Genomic DNA, 18882 nt, shown 5'->3' with positions numbered 1-18882 from the left:
GTGTGTGTGTGTGTGTGTGTGTGTGTGTGTGTGTGTGTGTGTGTGTGTGTGTGTGTGTGTGTGGGAGAGTGAGAGAAGAGAAGGGTGTGTCTGGGAATGGAGCTGTAGAGGATAATGGAGGAGGGCTCAGACTAACTTTGTCTAGATCTGTTTACGCCCCCCCAGTCATAATTTAGACAGACCACTTCAGCTGCCATATCACACACACACACACACACACCTGTGAGTGCAAAACTCTATACTGGCACTAAAAAAAGTGATAAACCTCCTGGATCACCCAGGAAACTACAGGTGGAAAGTTTCCTTACGCAACACATCGCTGCACTTATCTCCCAAAAAAAAATGGGTGTAACTTCAGTTTAAACACAGACTGTAAGAGACACTTGCATTCTTGGTGCGCATGATCACCACGTGGTTGCCATGCAGGATGAAAGCAGCTCCATATTGTATTTGACGCATTTGACCCCCCCCCTCCCCACAAAAAAGAAGAAAAACAAATACACGGCATACGTGGTCTCCGAGTATGCTTTGTGCATGATTTGAATGCATGGTTTTTCATGCTTCCGTGTGTGTGTGTGGGTGCGTCTGAGCATGTGCGTGCAGGTGTGTACCCAGGCAGCAAAAAAAGGGTGGTGGTGGGGGGGCATTGTTGACACAGCCAGAGCCACTGAGAGCTCCTAACCGCCGTCGTTATCTGGTTTCCCAGGTACTGAGGCTCTGTTGTTGCAAACGCCAACAGGTGCCAAGACCTCGCTCTGTGTCGAGCTGGACCCAGTGGGCGAGGCGGCGCGGGATCGATTCGATCGAATCCCTCCGGTCAGTTTTCAGTGCTCAGAAAGACGGCGAGAGGACTCTCTTTCCATGCGTTGTCGAATTCCACGCGTCCTCTTTTGGATTTTTTTGTCACGCCGTGTTGCTCCTGGCTGCAAATATTTCTCCCTCTGTATCGTGTCAATGCATGTTTAGCCAGTGTTTGTGTCTTGATCTGTTATATTTTCAATTATTACAGCAGAGTTTGGGTGTACTTCAAAGTATACGGAAGAACATTAGTACAAAAAGTTAAAAGTACTGACTTGTGCAGGGTCTTTCCTCTAAATTTGAGTCAAACTAAGAGCTGGGCATGGGCTAATAGATGGTTGTAGTAGGGCCAGGGATGTGTGGACAGCATGTGTGTGCGTGCAACTCGCCCATTGGATGCTATGCTGATGTGTCGGGTCAGGTGTATGCAGTTACCGAGCTGATAAATGGGACTTGGCGTGCCCGAGGGGAGCGGGAAATAAAAGAACTGTTCAGCCCTTGTTCCTTCCCCTCCCTGAGCTTGTGTTGACTATGTGTCCCGTCACTTTCTGCCTCACCTAATCTCAAATCTCTCTCTTTCTCTCTCTCTCTTTTTACATTTTTTTTCTCTGAATTTTCTCCATCTGGTGCTGCTCCTTTTCTGATATCTTTTGGTTTATGTTTGAATGTGCGCCTGTTTTTCACTTGCACTCGCCTTGCTCCCTCCCGCTGTTTCTTTATCTTTTGTACAAACTCCAGCTTGCATGTGACCATTTCTTTGGCCCGGCCACCTGTCCTGATTCCCCGAGACCACATGGAAGAACATGCTGCACGCCACTCTTTGATAACGCACATTTTGCGGCGTGTCCAAAGAGCCAAACTTTCTCCACCGGCCCTGTAGCGTTTGGTCGAGAGGCCCTCCTCCCCCGCTCGACAAAAAAATGATCCAGAACACTCATCACCCTGTACGTGCCAACTGAGGTGGAAACACAGAGGGTTTATGGGTAAACGCCGACTGTTGAAGGGAGCAGGGGTCTGTACCCGCTCCAGGCTTTGGTCAGTCAGAAATGGCAACGCTGTCTGCCGCTCCGCTGCGTTCCTGTACATAACAAGGACTAATGAGGACTTAATTGCGATGCTTGGCCCTTGTTTGTTTGTTTTTCTGCACCAGTGCTTTTCCTGTCCCCGCATGGCCCACACACACACACACACACACACACACACACACACACACACACACACACACACACACACACACACACAGGGCATACACAATTCCCAGCTCTCTGAGGTTGCAGTGAGCAGAAATTGTTTGGGTGATTACTGTTTTGAAAGGTAAAATGTTTTGCAGCTCATTGCAGATATTTTCTCATTCTGTTGTTTGTCACACGGATTAAGTTCAAAGGCTCAATAGCTGACTATTTTTATTTTTTTTATACCCACGGCCATCAACCCCCCGGGGATCCTGCAACTTATCTTAATTGCATTGGCTACGTGAAATAGACGGCACATTCGGAATTTTCATTTCCTGCGAAAGAAGTCATTTATTTCTGAGCAGATCATAATCTCCCCGTCTGTGTTTATTCCACGGGGGAATTTCATCACAGCAAACAAGTCGGCCACAATGGCAAATTGAATTTTGAACGCCGTGAGAATTGCGCCCCCCACCTCGCACATGTAGGCCCTGTTCAGACTTTTGCTGGCTGTTTAGCAGCGAGAAGGGAGTTCCCCAGAGGAACTGTGTGGTGATCGACTGTGCTTTTGGGACCCCAAATCGCAGGCTGACGGGGAGTGACAACAGCCCTCGAACGCTGTCAAAGAACATTCATTCCACATTGCAAGGGAAGAGAAGCATGCAAACACCCGGCCAAACTAAACACAACATATCTGCGTCTGTGAGTTGAAATGAATTCATTGAATTGTGAAACTTCACGTCCTGACTTATCGTACAGTGCGGGAGACGTTTGCAACGGTTGAAAGGTTTTGAGGTTTATTTTGTTTGCTTTGCTGCCGATCGTCACAGTGCTTGTGTACGTCGACACTTGACCAAAGGTTGTGACTTAATCTCAGCTTTCAGCAGCAGGAAGTAAAAGCCGTTTTTCCACACTCCCCTCATACCCTGAGATGGAGGACAAACTGGTAATTCTGTTCCCAGCCTCGCCCCAAGCTCTTACCTTTTTGACTTAATGACGCGGCACTCATAACTCCGAAGGTAAACAAGGCTTAATAATGGCAGAATAAATAAGTCTGCTGTGGCGGATCCCTTTGAGTCCCATCTTGTGCATACAAATCCAATGTGACACAAGTGAAGCGTTGCTGCAAAGGAAAAGCTGAAAGAAGTAGTTAAGAATTAAACTTTTTCTAAGTATATAAACTTTAATATAGCACACTTATTCAGCCATCACAATATGTTCAAAGGTAATGTCATATTGGAGTGTAATTATAGTTAGTGTACATATTGCGTGTGTTCAGTGCAGAATCTTACGCTATAAAATTATATCCATTCTCACAGGTTGGAGCAGGCCACTGGCTCGAGGCTACCGCTCTGATTTGGTGTGTGTGTGTGTGTGTGTGTGTGTGTGTGTGTGTGTGTGTGTGTGTGTGTGTGTGTGTGTGTGTGTTTGTGCGCCTCTACCAGGTGATATATAGAACCAGCTTGTAGCCTAAAGCACTAAAGCAGTGAGAACTGTTTCACTGCATTTAAACATTCTGGGGCCACATTTTACCAAGCGTTCACCCATGGTGAAGTTAAAGTATTAGGGGAGTTGCACTTGAAGTAACTGTGATTTTACAGCTATTGCCACTGCCCAGAAACAATAAATAAAAAGAGAAATGGTTGTCCTGGAGCCACGGTTACATTAAGAAACACTATATACTAGACACTGTCTTTTTCATTTGCTCATTATATAACCAGTAGGCCTGCGTTACAGCAATGTTATACAGTGGCCAGAAGAAAAAAAATCTCATTGTATGTTTGCACACGCTACAGGATGCATTAAATCTCAATGTTCCTTTTAAAAAAAAAAAAAAAAAATCACAAATATATATCAAAATACTTGAATATGCCATGCACCAAGACCCTTTCGTGGACTTTCTTGCTCGTCATCATTCCACGCAACTTTCAATAACCGCCGCCCGATATGCTATCACTTGTATCTGTGGTTTGCAGAAACCTCAGAAAAAAATTCTTGGCGCCTGGGCTGAGTAATGTGGTTAGTTTCTCTCTGTAGCAAGTTGTGTAAAGGATCATGACACGTGTTAGCTTTGCGCAGGTGGTGGGAGGCAGCTAGCTTCCACAAAGCGTTAGCCAACATTAGCTTACATTGTGGGTTTTGGTTCAGGGTGTGTGAACTCTACAGCCTCACTGTGAGGACAGGGCCGAGCTAGCTAGGGATGTTTAACCATAATGTCTCGTTTTCCAATTTTGCTTGTACTAAACACAATAATTGTGACGCGTGGTGGTGGCGGCTTTGGAGTTGTGTGAATGCGCCTGTAAACGAACAATTACTGATTGTATTGCAGTTGTTTTTAGACAAGTAGCTCGCAGCTAGCCACTAGAATAGTAGGAAATGACATTCTAATAGACCTTTTACATAGCAGACTTTTTTGTCGTAGTAGAAAATGGTATTGTGCATGGTGGCTCACTTAGACTGGCTTGTTGTGTTTTGGTACGAGCCTTGTGTGATACTATGAGGAGCAGATGTACAAAGCCTGGAGTACTTTGGTCGTGTAAAAGATAGTGAAAGGGGTGTCGGGGTGATTGTATTTTTTGCACTTTATTTTTGTCTGACGTTGTGAGTGAGATTTTAAGCACAATATGTTTCCTGAAGTGTTCTGTTGGATTAGAGAAAAACTGTCCTAACAAAGAGGGGCGTCTTCTGCACGGCTTCTATCTTTGTCATCATTCTTTTTTCCACCTTTGGGGTTCATACAGAAAACATAAAATAAAGAGCAGAAATTCCGTCTGCATTTGTCAATTAATGATAACACGAAAAGAGTGAGTTTGGGTGAGAGATCATACTTCAGCAAGTACGGGCGAAAGACATGCTTGTGGATTGGGAAGCATTACCTTAAGTGCTTGCTCTTCAGCGTGACGTCCCATTCAGGTTTGACAAGTCTGCTCAACTGTTTCAGTCTGTGAGGCAAAGGCAAGTTTGCAAACCGCAGATTCCTGCCGTGGAAGACTAGTTGTAACAGCTTCATTGACACAGAAAAGTGCTGACGGTGTTGCAAAGCCTGAGCGATCCCCCCACCCCACGACAGACTGATGATAGACTACTCAACTTTTTTTATTTTTTATAATGGCGGCTTTTATGTCATTTTCTTTTGCCTCGAATTAAAAGCTGATGCTATAAAATAATATGCAAACTAATGGGGACGATAAAACCAAGCTGTGTATACAAAGATAAATAAAGGTGGCAGCTCTGAAGATAGTTTAGCCTCCCAGCGTATCCCATGATGCACTGCATGCACTTTCTTTGCTTCGGAACTGCTGAGAGTGCTTATTTAGCATGTTGTTCATGATGCCGCGGGCATTGATTAGGTAATGACATTAACCCTAGAACACTAACGATAAAAATAGTAACACTATCACTAACGTCGGGTATATTTCACCCGATATAATGTACCTGATAAACTCACTTGTACTCTCATGCTCTCCTTCACTCTCAATTCTTTTGAGCTTTCTCTTTTCAAACTCTCACAGCGTTACATGGTCGATGCCGGTCTTGACATTCTGAAGGAATAGAGGGATCTAAATGGTTAACCAAACTGCCGGGAGGTTGTTTTCATGCTGGTATTCTGCCAAAGGAGCTCAAGGTCCCATGAAACAATTTGAAGAAAAAAAAACACAAAACCAACTATCCTCTTTTGACTCTTCCTGTCACCTCGCTTATTTTCTAACCTCAGCAGACCACCTGCGTGTCTGCTGCTTCTTGACGTTTCAATCCTCGGTGTCAACGATCCATTCCGCTGGCCAAGGCCACAGCATCCATGGCAGGAAAAGGGAAAACAATAGCCACGCTGGATCTCGGTGTTCTTATTTCTCTACCTTTTTAAAATACAACGTGAACATGCAAAATGTGTTGAGATAAAACACAATGATTTCCGGGCTTCTCTGTGGACTCTCGCCGCCCTTTGACCTCCATACCGGGGGGGGTTAACATTTTCACAATTGGTGGTAGCCTTATCAAAATTGCTCAGGGTATCTCCGCACAGCCCTTATCAAACAATGGTTCTGAATGGGGGATTGTGCTGAAACAATGTGCAAAAGAGCTAAAGGAGATTAGCATATCATGGGAGCCGAGTGAAAACAGGAGCAACAAGAACCGTCAATATGCAGGAATGTGTTGCGCTGACACCGAGGAGGTCGTTTTACCTCATTCATCTCGCGCGGGAGAGTGCGGGTTTGGTGGTGTGGTCTACTCTAGTTGATGTAGAGCAGCGGTTCTCAACCTTTTTTATATATTTTTTCATGCTGAGAACCGGAGAGCATAACGTACGCAGAACATGAAAGGCATTAATTACCCTGCGAAGTGCAAGGACTGCTGTCCTGTAAATGATGGGCTGAGTGAACAGCCGTGCGGCATCATCCCTTATGTCACCAGGAATAATCGGCGCCTCTCTAGTTCCGCCGGCACGTCAGCATGACATCGCTACTGAATTGGTTATTGTGTTGTGTGATTACACAAGTACTTTTTTTTCCTTCTTATTTTTCTCAGTGATGCATATACTTGTTATGCAAAAGATTTCTGGGTATTGGACCAAGAGCCACGATTCAGTATTTGCATGAAGTTGCTGATTTATGATTCATGGAATCCTATACAAGTTGAGCACACTTGTTATGGTGGTACGGCGCCGGGCTTGGAGCTCAACAGTCGGTATAGAATGTGTTCGTACAATCAAAAGTGCAAAGCAGTGTGTCGACGCCGATGCACAGTGTGCAGCACGTTGGGAGTTTATCTTGTTACCCACTCCCATGACAAAAAGAATGATTCCATTACCTTTCCTTCCTTTCCTCCTTCCTTCCTCTGTCCACAGATGCACATTTCGGTGTGGGAGGGGGGGGGGGGGGGGGGGGGGGGGGGGTCATTACGCAACAAGCTGGGGTTAAGTGTAAAACAACTCACTGTACCGTAATGGGAAGGATGCGAGCAAAGCATATGCAGAGGAAAATGTGCACAATCACATGAGTTTCAGGTTGACACTGCAGGGCAATTGTTAACTGTGTGAGAGTGTGAGAGAGAGAGACTGTGAGAGAGAGAGGGGACTAGGTTGTGTTTGGGCTTCTTGAATGAAGGTAGGTTGTGTTACAGATGAGGAGGGTAGACACATTTAAAAGAATAGAGGGAGTAAATCAAGAGAGAGGGGGGAGGGGGGGTATTGAGAGGCATTTTGTTTGCTTTGTGCAGTAAAAAAAAAAGAGTCCATCAATCAATAAGAAGTATCTGAAGCATTATATTCCCTGACTCTCTGTTCTGCCTGTTTTTATAAACTAAGCTTGCTGTCTTTTGGCAGGAGCAAACGTGTGCACACATGCGTGTGTGTGTGCGTGTGCGTGTGTGTGTGTGTGTGGTAGTGTTGCTCTACCCTCTCATTGGTGCGGTCCGCCTGAGCCAGAGGCATCTGACTCACTGTGCCAACACACCTGTACTAACCCGGCCTGTTTGGATTTAGAAAACCGCCATTTATCGTCTGAAGGAGCTGGAAAACGCACCTGTTCAACTTGCTCACTTCAGTGTAAAAAATATTTTTGCTTTTTGTATTCAAAGGATATGTTCCACACAGTGACAGTTTTTTACATATTCAATTTTTCCCCCCACGCTGACATCATATAAGAAGTGGACGTAGTCACCGTTGGTCTGTGGACTGCCGCTTTGAGGCCGGGAGTTCGGTGATTTGGCCGTCGCCAATTTACTAAATGAACATCATGGTGTATTAGAGAAGACTTGAATCTAGCGATTACTCATGTTTGCAATGTTTAAGGTAATAAGTCAAGTGAGAAGAGTCACTTTCTCACAGACTACCATAACATCTGACTTTTTTAAATTAAACTGGAGGAGTCGCCCCCTGCTGGTCAGTAGAGAGAATGCAGGTTTTAAGACACTTCGGCCTTTGGCTTCACTCAGCAGAACCGGAGGTTGCCGCCTAGGTGACGTGCTACAACAACTGAGGAAACAATGCCGGGTCCTCCCCCCCACAATCAGATGCTGAATGCTGAAATAGAGTTGGGTCGAGGCACCAACAGTTACCCACAGAATCACTTCCTCTTTAGTGGTTTTGATGACAGAATAAAAGCACAAGATTTTCTTCAATTGTACGATACAAATTAAATACATTAACGACTGACAGTCTGTCGCAACTTCCAGTTGCTCTTCTTTATCAATGCATTTCTTAAATTGAGATATAGGCACAGGACTACGACGCCACAGTCACGCTAATGCTGCGTTCACACCAAAAGCGTTGCGAATTTGACGCGCAAGTGGATTACATGCAAAGTCGATGCACAGACGCAAAGTGAATTTTCCGCCGGGCGGCGGGAATTCGTGCGAGTTGAAATTGTCCAACTCTGGCGAAAGATTTGCGTGCCGCTGAGTGTCATCTTCGCCGTCTTGTCGCTGCTGAATCAAACTGCTGCTGGTCCGCCTGAAGTAGCGCTGGTAGCGGCCGTCATTCAGACGCTGTTGTTCGGATAATATTATGAACCCAGACACGATGGAGTTTGATGTTCCGACGTATGTGAAATTTAGACAACAAGTATAAAGCAGAACTGGTGGTTATTTCCATGGTGGATGTCGGTAACGGTAACTGTTTTTACGGAGATAAGCCACGCCCCCTTTCAGGCACGAGTAACATTCGCAACGCTTTTGGTGTGAGCGCAGCATTAGCGGCTCTGTGAGGCTGAAGTTCAGCGCCGTGGTGCTTTCAAGCATTCCAAGGTTTCTTTAACACCGGCCCTCTAACACGCTCACGTCGACGGTGTCGGCAAGTTTTTTTAATTAGCACCAAACACGAAGTACACGGCTGAGTCACACGCACGCACATAAACAAAGGCAAGAGAACAGATGCGAGACGAACAGCGGAGGGTATCATTACACGCATGGTGTAAACAGTCACTCACGGAGTAACGTGAGCCTGTCTGAGCTCCTGCAATCAGTGGCCACGCCGTCCTGCCCCGCCCTGATCCCGCCCTGTTGGAATAGAGCTCTGGCTGAGTAACACCTCGCAGGGCTCCTTGCAATTAGATGGCAGTTCCGCCATGCAACTGTTAAATGAGATCTGGAGCGCCATTACGTGGGCGTTAGAAAATATATCTGTGAAGAGGTGCCCTTTATCGTACGGTAAACTGTCCGTCGCGCTAAATTAACTTAGTTTGCTAGAAATGTAGTTTGATTCACTTTCATCTTGCTCTTTTTAAACCCTTTTTTTTTGTCAACAATGGCCGATGTCCTACGCGGCTGCACAAATGCACACTGGCACATGAAGAATCAAACACACACACACACTTCAAATTCTCAGTGGCTAATGAGTGCTTGCCTCAGGGATGCATTAATTAACATGGTTCCCAAGAGAAAAGTGCCAGAATGTGAGGTCTACACACACACACACACACACACACACACACACACACACACACACACACACACACACACACACACACACACACACACACACGACAGACCTGGGTCAAATGATATTTAGGAAGATTTTGTTTGTTCTAGCTTGCTTGCCAAGACGGTTGGGGGGTTAAACTGAGGACACACTCACTTCGCTCTGCGTCAAACAACAGAAACTGCTTTTCTTTTTTTTCCCAGTCAAAAGCAAACTGCTGCTGGTCCGCTGAAGGAGCGCTGGAAGCGGCTTCATTCAGACATTCGTCCTGGAGGAGTCGGAGCTGTGTGATAATATTATGAACCCAGACACGGGGGGTGTTTGATGTTCCGACGTTTGTGGGACTTCCTCAACAAGTTTAAAGCAGAACTAGAGGTTATTTCAATGGTGAATGGCGGAAATGGTAAAGCCACAGAGATAAGCCACGCCCCCTTTCCGCGGCGAATGGTTGTGAAAAAGCAAATTAACCACATTAAGTCGAGCGACTTTTGGTGTGAATGCGGCATAAGAGTCGGATTAAGTCGATGGTGGGGGGAGAAAATAAGGCGATGATGAACAGTGGAGACTCTTGCTGTGTGATCAGTATGAAAAAGTGAGGCATTGGTTGTATTGATCAAATCGACCAATACAACTGCATTGATACTGCAGCACAGCTACAGTATGTGGAGGGAGAGCTCGGTTTTCATCGGAGGGCGTTTGAGTTTCAGTCGTTGCCTCCCACACAGTCCAGGACCCACAGCGATTATCAGAGATTATATCAAACACGTTTGAGCCGAATCAGAAGGTCTACGGCGTGCCCAGACTGGAGCAGAGGAGCACGATTGATTGAGTCTTCGGAAACCTACAACGCCACCAAACAATTAGGGGAGATTAGTGTTCATCATCCGGGAATGTTGCGCTGAGGGTCAAGAGAGGCCCTATTGGCATTTTATAATGCCTGACCGGTCAGATTAGGTGTTTTTTTTTAAACCCTTGAGCTATTTCAAACTTCGTGCAAGGGCATGTCACCCGCATAGTTCCTGGCTTTCCCGCTTCGATTCTGCATGAACACGTTGAGATCCACCCGGCCTCTCTCTGGGTGTGGCACACTGTCAGACCAACAGCAAAAAACGGGGCATCCAGATCCTGCTCGATCCGATGTGGCAGGAGGGAGACAGAGGAGAAAACTGAAACGGAGGAATTGCAGTTTAACCAAACACACAGTGGTAACCGGAGCTGCTCCCCTGGGGGCTACCTTTTGTCTTTTTGGGGATTTCAAGTTACAAATCTGCAGTTCAGCACAACTACCTGCTTGTTTAGTTTTTTTTGGGACGATGACGTACCCCTTAGTTGTTGTTGTGGCGGTAAATAGTAACTCACTTTCAATTCGCACACACACATTCTCACACACAAACACGCACACAGAGAGAAAGGCAGTTCCTTGATGTTTAAGTAAAGTGTTCCCTATGGAGAGGAATATTTAGGATCATTATAATGTAATAATAAGGGCCAATATTTGTAATCCCATCAACTAAGTATTCACTCCTACTGTATTATACATTGTACTGTATGTTTTTATAAGCACATATTCATTTTTAAGTTGTTCTCTTCCCCATTAAACGTGGCCCTGACAGATTTATTAGCATTGACTGGGAGATACCGAACATGCTTGGCACACACCTGAACTGTGAATCCTGCCTGCATGCTTGAGATCAAGGAGAGGTATCGGGTGTCTGCAAAGTAGTCAAATGAGGAAGGGGGGGTTGTGCCTCTCAAGAGCTTTCCATTCACCATGGAGCACTGTGAACTGCTGTTGATGACACTGGGGTAAAACCGCAGTTGGAAACAGCCCCAGGTCTCCCATGGACGGAGCTGATGCAATCAGTAAATTGAAGAAAGAGATGCAAACGTCCTTAAAGTGTTTTTTTGGGAATGAAGCACACCTTGATAAGATCCTGTGATTGTTAAATCGTGTGCAAATACAGTGTTTGGCACCTTAATATCAATATCGATTGGATCTTTTAACTGTGGGAGTACTTCACTTTTCATCATAGTTTTAGTTTTTTTAATTTACACATCACAGTCACGGTCTCAATTCCTATATTATAGGATATGAGCAAATATCGTTGTCGTGTCTAAATCGTAAAGGCAGATTGCAGTGACAATACCCCAGTCCTTGGAAGCAAAAAGCTCACCATTGAATGTTGAGTGAAGAACAGACTCCTCTCAACCATCTGGTCGGCCCAGTACTTAAGTATGTGCTAATGACACCCCAGGAAAGATGCACTGCTCGCTCCTCCGACAACCTACGGCGCACTTAAAACACGGCTATAATGTCCTAATAGCTGCAATGCCATGCATTCTTTGAAATGCAGACTCATTCTGACAAGCACGGACTACAATAAAAACTATTGTTCAACAAGTGCGTCATTCCAACATGTACCGGTGGTGACACAGGGGCTTGATGTTGACATATCCGGAGGACTGCGTTTAGCTTGAATTCAGAGCGGGAGCCACAATGTGGCACCTGTGTCACGATGCTACTGTACTCCTAGCCCATTTCAGAAGAGGACTTTATCCTAACCCCTTACATATAGGCATGCTGTGTACCTGAACTTGACAACATAAACATGTGCTTCACACTGTGCTGTATTTAGTCAACTCCAACCGGTGTTACTTACCGATGATGTCAGAGAGAAGCTTTTCTCTCTCTGAGCATTTCAAATGTGTAGTGGAGGATGTCAACCACTGAAGCTGCACCTTCACTCTCCACTCACTCCTGGGTGTGAAAAGAGGGGGGCAGCGCGGGGGGGAGCTTCAGCTCATGAATCCCTGTGTGTGCTCGTGACTGTGTGTGTGTGTGATTGGGTGATTGTGCACAGATGAATGGGCAGCAAAACTGTGGATATTGGACTTACTGCTCTCTGTTTATAGGCATTCCGCGTGTTCATGTATGGGGGGGGTGGTTATAAAGTCAGAGAGAGACATAAAGAAAAAAGATTGGCTCCTGCAGAGAAACAGGTGGAATTCCTCAGATGTCTTGAGGAGAAGATCGGGGAGGCATGCAGAGGCGGATTTCCTCAGGAGGAAAGGCGGGCCCTCCCTCCCTCCTCCCTCTAGATAAGAGGTCACCGACCTGTTTGAGATTGAGAGCTACTTGATGGGTGGAGGGTAATATGGAGGGCAACTTGTTTGAATATAATCTTCCAGGATAATTTACATGTGCTCGATGTAGCTTTAAATAATGAATAATATGCATTTAATAAGGAGTGTTTGCTGATTACTGATAATGATGCCTCACAATCATTATTCTGATATTATTTACATTGTTGCACCCATAGGCTACATGTAGCGCGTGACGGTTGGTCTTTGTGGTGAGACTATGGGTAAAAAGTGACAGTGACAAAGCACAGCGTTCTACCCAGAGTTGGACATTGTTTAACTCTCGGTGAGCAAACCTCCCCCTCCAAACCGAACTATAACAGTGACTAATGCTTTTTATAGAACGTGCCCTGCGGGCGACTCATTTACTCCCTGCGGGCGACCAGACGCTCGCCGGCACCATGTTGACGACCCATGCGGTTGTATTAAAAGCAGCCAGCCATTTGCATTCGCCAAACCATGGCCAGAGATGCACACAAACATGTTTATGGGGATATGTGTTTGAAAGACTTAAAAGTTAGAACTTGTTGCCTGAAGTCTAATCCAGATCATAACTAATTAAAAAAATCAAGGCAATTGTAAAATTCCTGGTTAAAGCAATGACGCTTATTCATAACTGATCCAAATAACCGTCCCGTTTCTGTCCTTCTGTTTCCCAATAGGAGGACAATGAGATCCCCTCCAGTGTGTTAGTCAAGGACTCCTTCAAGACCCCACAGCCGAGCCAGTACGACGCAGAGTCCCTCCTTCCTGCTCCGTCTGTAACCGGCTCTGTTGATGGCAGCCGTGCTCACGAGGAGGGTCTTCAGACCATTAGCCTGTCCTCCGACGACGGCGATGACCTCGCAATACACGAGGAGTACGAGATGTGTGGGAGCGAGGCCGGTATGGGTCCGGGCACTTCCCACTCATTCGAGAGAAGGGCTGACAAGTTCAAGCGCAACAGCCTGAAGAAGGTTGATAGCCTCAAGAAGGCCTTCTCGCGCCAGAGCATCGAGAAGAAGGTGAACCAGGTCACCAACAAGATCGTGCCACCAGAGAAGCGGGAGAAAATCCGCAAGAGCCTCACCCCTAACCAACCCAAGAGCCCGACTGCCAAGTCCTCCTCTTTCAAGGTATCTCCCATGACCTTCAACGTCAAGAAGGTCCGGGACGGGGAGGCCCCCACAGAAGACAAGGGCTTTCCCGGTGAAGAAGACCACGTGGAGATTCCTGCTCTGGAAAGCTTCGATGGAGAGATTCCCTTGGCAGAGGTGCATATCCAGGAGGGAGTTGTGGAGAAGATCCAGGATATGCGGAGTCCCTCCACACCTGAGAGCATGAAGGCCGAGCTGGCAATCAATAGAGAGGCACCAAGCATTGAGTGCGAGATAAATGGCGATCGTTTCGCTGGCCTGGCAGTTCCAGAGCTCGATGAAGATGTTGGCGAGGAAGAGGAAGATGAGGAGGAGGCTGAAGAGAAGAAACACAAAATCCCCGTTGAGACCGCAGCAGACGCCCAGATTCCCACATCAACAATTACTGTAGAGCAAGTGTCTTAATATGATTTAATCTTAGCGAGCAGCAATTCTAGTTTCCCCATTCTTTCTTTTCTTGCCCTAAATTTCTGCATTCAAGAACACCCAGCAGGCACAAATTATCCCTCCATTGTAAACGGCCATCGCGTTCTTGCCATGAACCCCCATATACTCTAGAAACGTACTCCCAGCTTCCTAAGGCAGCCAATCCTTTGACCATTCCTGCAGCCCTACCTTTGATTATCACCAGCTCAGTCCTCAGACCATGACACACACAGTGTAGAAGCAACTGGGCTCACAGCTAGACCTCACAGCGTATCAGAATCCAGCGCAAGTGCTTCCTAAACCCTGTAAAGAAAGCACTGTTGCACCATTGGACCATAACTCCCATCAACTTGTGCCCATGTCCTCAATAGCGGCCCATCTCCAGGGCGCTGAGCCAACTAGCTCCCTACTGCTGTGTCTGTCTGCCGCTGGAGCTTTCTTCCACACTAACAAATAGCCTACTCGTTCTTTTGTGTTTTTTTTTTTTCTTTTTGTGTGAAAAAAAAAGAAGTAAATCTTTGCCAACAGTGGTACTACTCCACTGCCTGTTGAGGCAGTGTGTTGCCAGGTTGTGCTCGAGTTGGAATGGGAAGGTTCAGGCTTTTCATTGAAAAGGCCCTGGGGTGTTTAGTAGTGAACTAGAGGTCGTTTACTAAATTCTTTGGACCTATGCTGGAAAAAGCCCAGATCTTAACCAACAGGTGGCTATAATTCAGATTTTCCGGGTGGCGACGTCTTGCCTCCTGTCCTTCACCTGCGCACGACACATTGTTGATTACTTCCATAGAGACATATCTAGAATACCGCATGAGTTTCATGTGGCACATCGAAATGTTTTGGTATTGTGTGCTTGCACATTCAGTAACCTCCAGGTGCAGACAATTAGAATAGATGGCATTCGAAGAAGAGCCTAAATGTTCTTTGCAAATCCCACTAATTAAAAGAGATAAAAGAAAAACAAAAACCAGTTAACATGTTTGTGCTTAATTACACCGATGCAGATGAAGGACATCGTTGCAGGATAGAAGCTACTCTTCATGCCGAGACAAATTATTGACACAAACAACCCTGCAGGTTTTATTACTGACATTTTGATGTCCCCTTTGACAGCCCCTTGTCTTCTCTGCAGAGCACATTTGTATGTTTATGTACAGGAATAATTTGTGTTTTTCTCGATGTGAGGCACACTACTCCCTAGGTATTTACAGCTTAAACACCATCAAATAGTAACTTTACAATAACTGCCTTGAGTGTGTGTACTTTATACAGTGAATGTTGTATATGTGAATTAGTTTTGCGTTACTATTAAGATACTTTGGTGTTTGTAAGTCGACTTTTTTTCTTTCAGGCATATGGATGCAAGTCATGGGACCTGCATGGTGAAATGTTTACTCGGCTTCACATTTTAAGACATAAACATATATCTTTAACATTTGCAAGGACACCATTACTAAATCCCATCCCCCTAGATACCTACACACACACACGCACACACAAACAAACGCACTCACGCACACACACACACTCCTACAGTGCTTTTCGCCCTGCACAAGCTGGTATGAGTAAGTGCAGTCCTGAAGGGATGGCTTGTTTTTGTAGATAAGAGTGATTTGTAAATGTTTTTCCCCATCTGAGGAATAGTTTGCAGCTAACGCGTTTACGGGGCATAGTCATGGGTTGATACCAGCTACTGGAAAAGCTGAGAACGTTTTAAGTTAGAAGGAGATGCAAGTTCACTCACCAACCTTATGTTTGGAAGTCATGCCGGAAAGTTTGAAAAAAAAAGTGCCTTTCCTCTTGTTGCACGCTTTTAGCGCCGTGCCAGCCTTAGTTTCCGGCGTCCAATATGCCAGGACTCCCTAAAAATACTTTAGCAAGTGGTACCAGGTGCCAAGGATCCAGACACTGGAGAGGTCACAGAAGTGGATAAAGGCAGAGGACAGCATTCCTGGCTTTGACGGATGACTCCTGCTCAGCCCCATTTTTCATGTTCCCGACCTCCTTGTTGAGAGAGGGGAGACGCTCTGCGGAGCCACAGGTGTTCTCCCCCCATGGGCATGAGCTTGTAGTGGAAAGGGGTCATGTGTGGGTGTTGGAAAGAAGTTCAGTTGTTGGGAAGGACGATAAAGTTGCCGTGGGGTTTCGCCGTAAAGTGTAAGCGCATGTAAACTTATGAGAGTCTGAGATGCATCGGACCTTTGGAACTAACTATGCAAAGATATATTAAAAGAATTAAATCACACTTCGTCAAGGTCTGACGAACGCAGGAGAAAATTAGTGCATATGACATAGCATGAATATTTTTAAAACTGAACTTAAAGCCTTTTCACTGTATGTGCTGTATGTGTTACACAAATGAACCTGCCAGTTTGCTCAATGGGATCTGTGAGGAGAAAATAAATGAATCGACGTGAATCATTTTTAAAGAAACTTGTCACTTGTGTTTATTTTTACTTTGTCATTTTTCAAAGTATTTTCTTCTTTTTAATTCCACTCTGTATAAATCATTTTACTGTAAAGGGATTGAACACTCGGCTTACGTGTGCATTCTTTGTACTGTAGAGGTTAAAATGTGACCGGCTTTGAGGTATTTCCTGCTTATTCGTGCAAGTGTGTTACTTTGATATCTGCTAATGGTAAATATGCAATACCTAGATTTTTGTTTGTGCGTAGAAGTCAGATTGTATTTGTCTTAAAATCAGACCGTTTCATCTGGATCATATGTGAGAGCTGTGTTTTTTTTCTTCCTTTTTTTGTAAGAAGGTTCATTACAGCATTTGTCAGGTAGTGATATCGTATTTAACACCAATCTTTGTTCATAGAGAGTTTTGACCTTCTAGCCTGTTCATTTAGTTACCCACTTAAACCAAAGACGTTTCCTTCGCGGCAGAAGATTCCCCGCCACTTGAGTGTTTTAAATGAACTGCTCCTGCCACTTGTTTCAAGCATCTTGGAAACATGCAGGCATTTCCTTTTCAGAATTTAGTATTGTATACATCAATAAAGATTTTATAACATTCAATTATGGCCTGTTGTCTTTATGTGCAGTCCTTGAGGTAAAATGAAGTGAGTAACATGAGTCACACATTTCACATACATTGTATATCATAGTTTAATGTTCTGCGGATCATCGGGGTCGTGCTGTCGCTGAGGTCACTACAAGTTTGAAATAACTGAGTAGTCACACAGTTATGGCCTTGTAAATCTATGTGTAGGTAATTTGGTAGTAGAGGATTAATCTCGGTGGAGGGAGCGGTTTGATTGCTCAACCCTTATTTACATAGCACAGTTTGCAGAAAATGAAGATAAGACAGGTGTTAGGGTCAGATCCACAACAAAGGATTGCTTCACCCAAATTACAAAATAACCTTTGCGTAACTTAATCGAATACTACCTAACCAGAAACAGAGTCTTCTGTAGCTCAGAAGAATGCTCATGACACACTGTAAATGATTTGGTAGATTTGATTAGTCCCTCAAAAAACTATTGCTATGCACGTGTACGTTATGTTGTTTGCAATAGGATATGACAGTGATAAGTGATCAAGTGAATAGTAGCCTATCTCTATTATAAATGAAGCTTGTTTTCATCACGTCCTCATGTGAGCTTAGGTGTTTTGATGGTCTTTGTCTCCCTCTTACGTCCAAACTCAAACCAACACGCTGCCTCTTCCCATGTCGTAATTATCGATGATTCACTAGAACTAGCAAGCAAAGCAATACGAACATTTGTTATGTGAACCTGTGAGAACTTAAATACGTAATCGTACAAACCACAACTGACATATATCTGACTTAGATATGGGTAAACCTGCCATCTATCTGATTAAACTCTGAATTTGTAGTGTTGTAAATAGTCACGGTGGCCGAGAGGTTAAGGCGTTGGACTCGAAATCCAATGGGGTTTCCCCGCACAGGTTCGAATCCTGTTCGTGACGTTTCTCCTTTTGACGGGATTTTCTTTTTTTATTTCATTTTATCGAGGCACGGTACACCGAAAACATTATGGATTTATAGCGCGCTGTACACACGTTACACGTAAATAATGACGTAGTGTTTGGGGTAATTTAGTGCTCCGACAACAGGGACTGAGTGGATGAACGTTTTAATAATAGGAGTTGGTAAACTCATGAATTATCCGTGATGATATAGAGTTAAGAATAATGGGGCTTTGTCACATCGTTAAGTTTCATCCTCCATGTGTTTCATCTGGACTTCACCACTGAACTCTCACGTTATGCTCCATCGCTCGCGCCTCTTCTCATCTCGCGTTGCTTGTGAGCCACATTAATTTGGTACAAACCAACTACTTTCCTTCTGTTCTGCAAACAAGTCAACTCATTGTCTGCTTGTCTTTGGGATTGTATTCTCTTAACAAATATAAGCCGGGTAATGGTCAGTGTCCGTCCGCTGGATCGTGTAAGGGCACACAAAAGGACATGTCTATGTGTAAACCCCTTTCCTCCGCAGGATAGTAGACTGACCGGCTCGTATAAATTTCACCGGCAAACCCCCGTCTGACGTAGACTCGGGGTATTGTCGCTACAGGGGAAGCTATATTGAAAGTGAACAGCTTTTAGACCGTGTTTGGGGTGTTTTAGTGTTGTTTAGGCATATACAACCAGGGCTCTTAAGGCTTGCGAACAACTCCAACGTTACAGAGGCCACAGTTTGATGTAGACACACTAATCTTCTGACTAAATTAATTTGGCCAGACTTTTTTCTCAAGAGCCACACAAAGGAAATGCGGTCGATTTGCAATTATTAGCGTAAACTGGAGTTGTCTTACGCTG

General features: G+C 44.9%; 1 protein-coding gene across 1 annotated transcript in view; it reads left to right on the top strand.

Annotated features, from left to right (window-relative positions):
• The window catches only part of cavin2a (caveolae associated protein 2a), a gene marked incomplete at its 5' end in the record, with an annotated part of 15607 nt that extends 1065 nt beyond the window's left edge, over positions 1–14542 (top strand). The window contains one exon of the mRNA XM_079230945.1: positions 13191–14542. Within this exon, the coding sequence (XP_079087071.1) occupies positions 13191–14069 (879 nt within the window). The 3' untranslated portion in view covers positions 14070–14542. The remainder of the gene's footprint in view (positions 1–13190) is intronic.
• Between the last annotated feature and the right edge of the window lie 4340 nt (positions 14543–18882).

The sequence above is a fragment of the Taurulus bubalis genome (genome assembly GCF_910589615.1).
Source record: "Taurulus bubalis genome assembly, chromosome: 15".
Lineage (NCBI taxonomy): Eukaryota > Metazoa > Chordata > Actinopteri > Perciformes > Cottidae > Taurulus > Taurulus bubalis.
Note: the sequence above shows the minus strand (reverse complement) of the source record. Positions and strands in the feature narration are given on the sequence as shown.